Source organism: Crocodylus porosus, unplaced genomic scaffold, assembly GCF_001723895.1.
Source record: "Crocodylus porosus isolate Cpor-Errol unplaced genomic scaffold, CroPor_comp1, whole genome shotgun sequence".
Taxonomy (NCBI): Eukaryota; Metazoa; Chordata; order Crocodylia; family Crocodylidae; genus Crocodylus; species Crocodylus porosus.
Window position 1 is genome coordinate 14677542 of NW_017728925.1, and position 7205 is coordinate 14684746.

The window sequence follows — 7205 nt, forward strand, 5'->3', positions numbered from 1 at the left end:
CATAACTTGCCCTGCCGGGCTCTCACAAATGTGAGCCTTGATAATCTTTTCAAAGACTTTGCCAAGGATGGAGGTGAGACTAACTGGCCTATAGTTGCCCGGGTCCTCCTTCCTCCCCTTCTTGAAAATGGGAACCACATTGGCCCTTTTCCAGTCCTCCGGGACTTAACCAGGGGGATCGACGGTTGCCATCTTATTATTAATATATTATTATAGTATGGCAACTGTCGATCCTCATGGATCGTGGTGTATGCATAAGGGCTACCCAGCTCTCCAATGCATATTCCTGGGCAGGAATTTTTGGAGGAGTGGAGGCTATGATGATGATGATGATGAGCTGAATGGAGGATTATGATTATTATTATAGCTATCTGCTGCTACACAATGATAATAAATAATCCTCTATACAGCTCATAAATTTGCATGGCTTTTTGCACATACAGAACAAGACGTGTTCCCTATCCCCACACTGAACTATAGATTTTTGCACTCACCTGGGTGCATCGAAGTGATGCACCAGCAATATTCAGCTATGTTGATAGAGGCCAGTGCTGTGGTCTGGTATTGTTATGGATGTTGGTGTGCTCACCCAGCACTGTTTCAATGCTTAATATTTAGAAGTGCTATTAGAGAACGTGCAGCACGTACCCCATAAGGGTATAAAACCCACGTGGCATTGCAGCTCCAGGAGGGAGCAGAGGAAACAATCAAAGGGGAGTGCATGGTTGGAAGACTTAAGGAAGGATTTGAAGGAAGAGAAACGGTGCACTTGGAAGGGGGCTGTTCTGAAGAAAGTCTGGACTAGACTGAGGCGATGGGGAGAGGGAGCCTCTTTGCATGTGGTGACTTGAGCCAACACCCAGGTGTCTCTGGTCTCCAGTCCCAATGATAGTAGGAATGAATCATAATCTGCCTGGGATTGTGCCTGAGTTTACAAATGGCTGTGTGGGGCTATGTGTTCCTGCACTGTGTCTTCTTCAGGCTCACCGCTGCGTTTCGCATGCTGGTCACCTGCTGCGGCAGATCCCTTTCTTCTCAGAGCCCGAGGCAGAGTTTCTTCCTGCCGTTGGGCCTCCACAAGAGGATGAGTAAAGAATGACGCAGAGAGTGAGTATGATCAAACAACAGGGGCTGGCGGCAATTTACTGCTTCTTGCAAGCCACCGAGACTGGTTTCCAACCATCTGAGGAGCAAATCCAGACAGTTGCCCTCAGAGGGAAATGAACCAGGATCTAATCCTGGTCCTACCAGGCCTCCGATGGCACCAAGCCTAGAGGAGCCAATGTGCCAAGACCAAGTCTAGGCAGGGAAGTGTCTGGAGTATAATCCTTGAGACACTGATGTGCCAAATATAGAGGCCAACAATGTTGGAGCAATCTGTGCATTGGCCAGCCGTGCTGTTGGGTGCTGCTTGGAAATCTGAGCCCCTGGATTTTCCCCCGTCCATCCCTGTGATCCTGTCTATACCATCTGCTTGCTAAAGCACAAGGCATTCATTGTTTAAATTGCTTCTTCAAGTCTTACATTAATATTTGCAATCAGCCTGAAGATTCAGAATACCGCTGAATGGGCCACATCCTTGCCCGGTTACATCCCTTGTCTTTTTTTGGAGCGGTCCTGATTTACACCAGCTGTGAATGAGGCTTGCGGCAGCTCTTCAGTGACTCAGAGGCCTCTGGGAAATGGAGCAGAATGTCGATTGGCAGCGTTTTTATTATAATTCCTCCCCCTACTTGCATGCACACATTTTTGTGCAAAAACATTTTGTCAACGCTTGTTTGACAGAATACATCAGGAACAATTAACAAATCCAGGGCTGATCCAGTACACGCAGGAGGTGGAGTAAAAGGTGTAGGATGGGGGGAAAGAAGAGCTTATTATATAAGACACGTCTAGTCTCAGTTATTTATTGTGCTTCGTATCCAACAGATGGGACTGCCCTGTGTACCTATCAACTCTCATCAGTGGAGTCAGTTAACAGCAACTAAGCAAACGGTGGTGTAGCTTCACGAGCTAGCCTTGAAAAATGGGTAGGCTGGTTTGCTACGCGGCTGCTTTCCAGCAGCCGAGGGACTCGCCTGTATTTTCTGCTGGTAAATCACTGGCTGCAGCAGCTGTTTGCTGGAGATTTTCAAGCGGGGCTTTTATTCTGGGTCAACTGCAGTGCAACATGAACCTCGGGTTCTTCACCTGGCATCTTACTTAGTTTCCTAACGGCAGAGCAGTGTTTATAATAAATGGACCTAGCGCGTGTCACAGGTTGTCCAGAAAAGTTTGTTGCTTTCCCCAATTCTGGCCTCTCTACTCTTGGGTTGGGAAATTCATCTCGAATATTATTGGGTTTGGTTTGGAAAGGGGGAGTGGAGAAGAGAGAGAGTGCAGAGAAAGGGAGGGACTGTTTAAACTAAGGGAAGAGGCAGGGTGGTAGGTGCTCATGCAAAAATGCAGTGCATAGCCTTGCATGTAGTCTAGTGCTTAAAGAAATGCAAAAAGCATGAACTTTTGGTTCAGAGATGATACCTTTTATTAGACCCACTGAAAAATTCCAAAAAAAAAAAGTATTTTTTCCTGTTAAGGCACACACTTAGGGTCAGGGGAAGAGGGGGGGAGGGTGTCACTTCCCAGCTTGCCACAGAGTCACTTAAGTACTTAAGGACATATCACCCTTGCTGCCCATGGCTTCTTAGTCCCATTGTCCCATTTTAAATGCCTACATCTGCTTGAAAGTCGGTGAAACTTGCATGTTCCTGAAAACTGCCCATGTGTCCTTCTCTGCTTCTTCCTGTCCCCTGTGTCTGTCTCCAGCCTGCACCCCTCCACCATCACTTTACCTGGCGTTTTGGGGGCAGAGGCTGCCCTTGACTGCATGCACATAATGCAGTGGAGGCACAGCAAACTCTTGTAATGCTAATCAAGGCTACCACTTTGCACGGGGAGGGGGTTTCTTGGGTTTGTTGTGTGCGTGCCAGAAGTGAGGACGATCCTGCTTTGTAGATCGCTGAAGGGAGAATGAGACTTGGCAAGGCTCCACCCAATGTTCAGGTTCCTGGATGATGGAGTAGGGCCAGGCAGATGCCATCCCAAATACTGAAAATGCCAGTGCAGAAAGCAGTAGGATGTTGTTTGCACCTCCCCAGAGACCCCATCACCCTCAAATGGCCAGTGCAGCACAGACGGCCACCTCCAGAGAGCTCACTAAGGAGGATATATGCAACTTTCCTTTCAACAGAAAGAAAAAAATCAAATGAACATGGGACTGCTCTAAGTTATTGCAGGAAAACATGAAAGCAGACCTGAATTTAGTATTATTTGGCTGGAGTCTGATCCTGCCTCCTTAAAGTGAATGGCAAAACTCTTCAAATGAGAAAGGACTGAGTCTGCAATGTCCATAGCTTTGCCTGCTGGTGTGAAAAATTGCAATTATGCATGCACACACGATAGTTAGATGGTGTCCTTATTTGCATGTTGTACTGCTAGATGGATGTGCAAATGTGGGCTAACTTGGGCATTTGTTGCAGACATGTAAATGCGAGTGCAAAAAATCTGGAGGCTGCTCTTAGAAAACGGGCCATAGTTTATTATTTATAGATTCATCAATAGTTTTTTGACTGCATCATTGTTCCCTTAGAGTGAACTCGAGATGCACCGCTCATGTTCATCAGCAGCGTTGCAATGACATCCATGAGCTTTTCTGAATGACCCCAGCAGATGTTTTGGCCCCACTATTGAACAAAACTATTTCAGTAGGATAAAAAAGAAAGAAATGAGCCAGTTTATTGAACATGCACAGAAGTGTATTTATTCTCTCACATTTCATATTTCCTGGTCTGACTTATGAGGTTTCCTATACTTTTATAATTGGGTTTAATGTGTCCAACTACATATTGATACCATTGCTCTTGCTCATGGCACATTTGAAAGTCCTGGGGAAAGGGGTGAGGGGGTGGGATTACCAAGAAACTCCATGTGTGCTTACAGCTGTTTTACCACATGGTTTGCTTAAACAGGCCACCAAGTTTAGTCTGATCTGAATACCACTGAGATGGGACATGTCTCAGGGCATACTCATCAGCTTTGTCCATGTTGAACGAGAGGCAAATGCTCTCCCAACTACCACAGCCCCTGGGAATAACTAGATTTCTACATACCTGCTATATAGTGATTCATCTGTACTTTCTTCCCACTGTAGGGACCTCCTGGCCGGCCAGGTCTTCCAGGAGCAGATGGCTTACCAGGACCGCCGGGGACAATGCTTATGTTGCCTGTAAGTACCAAAAAGGCCTGGGTACAAAGAGATCTGTAAATAATTCAGGGTCCTATACCTGGCTACCGATGTCCCTTGCTGGGGAGCTCACATGCCCACGTGAATCACTCTCTTCCTCTTTATAAAATGGAGGCCCACGTTTTTGTACTCACTCACCCAGTCAAATTACTTCTTTGGTTGGTAAAAGCCAAGTTTAAAATTCATGAATGAAAAGTGCTCAGCTTCCACGGGAGGAGGATTGACTTGAGACACCTTAGAGGAGCCCAACAGTACTAAGCACCCATGCTCTGAAAATCAGACCCGTTTCAAAGGTCAATTTAGGTTCCCAAAATTGTAGGTATCGACTTTAACTAGTTGCCTCTGGAAGCAGTGGTCTTTTCCCCCATGCAAAGCTAACATGCAGTGAATCAGCCCTCTTGGTCCTAGGACACCAAAGGGATGGCGCTGAATGCATTGTGTCTCTCTTGATATGAGAAAACCCCAAGGAATCCAATGGCTGGAAAAGAAACAGTTGGGTATTGAAGGGAGTCTTGCATAGAAACCACAGCGCACTTGTACAGGCTCCAAGTGGTGGGGTAATGCATGCATAGGCTGCTGGCAGGAGGCCCAGTGCTGCTTAGACCAGCTGCAAAATGTTGTTATAGTGCTTAGCTGGCCATTACAATACCTTTGCTGGCCCCTGCAGTAACAAGCCCCAGGCCTGTAAATCATGTTTTTGGATTCAGTGTGCCGAGGTCACCTTGTCAGCTGGTTTTAGTACCTAGTACCAACCGAACAAGAAGGTTATGCTCAACCTAGATGAAGCAGTAGTATCATCGAAGTTGTAGAGTCCTAGGATTTCCCCTTGCAAAGAGCCAGGTTTCATAGAGATCAGAAGTGGGGAGAGGCCTTAAAAGATCATGGAACGCATTCTCCGTCCAGTTTGGGAAGATCCCCCGTGGTGGCATGGGCATGTCCTGTGCATGCCAAACCCCTTCTTGACAGGGTTGAGTTATCCACCCATGCCGAATGAAGGTACCAGGGAAAGTCCAGGGAGGGAGCTGGGACAGGGACCTTGTGACCTGTTCGTTGCACCTTGTTCCTTGCAGTTCCGTTTTAGTGGAGGAGGAGATGGTGGCTCGAAAGGACCTCTCGTTTCGGCACAGGAAGCCCAAGCACAAGCCATACTGCAGCAGGCCAGGGTAAGTGAAAACGTGTCTTTCAGGTGCTTTTGGAATAGGATAAGCACACTCAATGGTGTTCCTCAAGTCTTGCCTTTGCAAACTGTAACTATTCAATATTACCTAGACATGCCAAACTTTTACATCTCTGGAAACCCAAACTCCACAATGGGTGGGGCTTTTTTTGTTTTTGGGGGGTGGGGGTTGAACCAAGTCTGTAGCTGCTGCAAGTGGTTTGAGGTCTCTTGACTTCATTGGAATATTAGTGTTTATGCCAGCAGAAAGCTTGGTCTCTAGTGCTGAAAACCCCTATCAAAGCTTGTTATGCATGTGTTATATTTTGAGTGAGTCATTCTCAATAAATCAGCAAATATCAGGCATGTAAATTGTTCTGCATTTCCATGAATCAGCAAGCAGGTCACAATTTCCTTCAAACATTGTTATTTGAAAGTATGTGATGAATATCCCTTTTTTAGTATTTGAAGCTGTGGAGCTATCACAAAAAGTTCCCTGTCCATGCTGGTCATTCAAGCTACATTGGTTATTATCTGTTATCTGCCACCTACACTCCACTGTATGTTTCTGTACCCTGACTGTGTGAATATGCCAGCACTTAACACCCAGTTATTCACATGTTCAAATTAAAACTTCAGTTCCAGGGAGAGTCATTTTGAAATTCACTTAACACAAGCATGTGTGTTGGGGAGGGAACCATGATTGCTCACTTGTGGCAGTGAAAACACAGTAGACATAATTATGGCAGAAAGGAAGGCATTTGGAGAATGCATTTTTTACTTAGTACTGCCAAGTCTGAGCTAGACAGGAGCTTTAGAAACAGCCCTCAGGAAAGGCTGGGGGAGCATAAGCTACAGCCCAGGGAGGCACTGTAGCCAGAGGCATCCCTTGGAGTCCCTTTCCATACGTATTCTTTGCTAGTGTGGGGTAGTAATCAGTGCCCACATATTACAATGGCAAATGAGCAATACTGCTCAGCCATGCACACATTCACTGGGTCATTTGCTGCTGGCGAAGAGCATGGGGCACGGAGCGCAGGTGTTACCTGTTCTGCACCCCTGCATGGATCGCATGGGGGTATTTGCACGTCAACCAGCAACTCAGGTCTCCAGTCTGCATGGTTCACACAGGGATAAGCAGCGGCCCTTATTCTCTTGTGCCTTCATGCAGTCGAAGTCAGAATGTGGCCCTTGTCACCTAAGTTAGATGCCGCCCTGGTGTAATGAATGCCTAAACAGCGTGCGCTGCCGTTAGCTGCAGCCTTTGGGTGCAGTTGTTGTAACGGCCAAAAAGAAACTCGTTACATGATTCAATGAAATCAGGTACATCAGAATTTGAACTAGCAGGGTGGCACATTTCTCTTTCCCTGTTATGACTCCTAATGAGGAGTTTGGCTTAGATGGGGTTATTTTGGCTCCCCTCCAACCTCAGATTTACAAGTCAGTGCAATTTTAGTTGCACGCAGACAGAGCACAAGGCCATTGTTCTGAAGACAGCCCCATTTCTCTGCCCTTTAATCATCTGAGAGTCATGTTGAAGGATTGTGATTCTAACGATGCCTAATCAGTCCCACTTTAGGGCTGCTTAGAAATTGCCATCAAAACTTATTTTGCTGGAAATTGGGTTTTTGAGTAACAAGTTTTCATGTAAAATGTCTATTCTCTTTTTTCTTTTAGGTTGTTTTTCTTTCCCTATGCATGGAAAATTTGGATTGTGTGTGTGTGTGTGTGTGTGTGTGTGTGTGTGTGTGTGTGTGTGTGTGTGTG

At 46.2% G+C, this 7205-nt stretch overlaps 1 protein-coding gene across 1 annotated transcript in view; it reads left to right on the forward strand.

Annotated features, from left to right (window-relative positions):
- The window catches only part of LOC109314132 (collagen alpha-1(V) chain), a 224884-nt gene that overhangs the window by 126363 nt on the left and 91316 nt on the right, over window positions 1-7205 (forward strand). The window contains exons 12-13 of the mRNA XM_019541119.1: window positions 4190-4264; window positions 5353-5445. Of these exons, the coding sequence (XP_019396664.1) occupies window positions 4190-4264; window positions 5353-5445 (168 nt within the window). The remainder of the gene's footprint in view (window positions 1-4189; window positions 4265-5352; window positions 5446-7205) is intronic.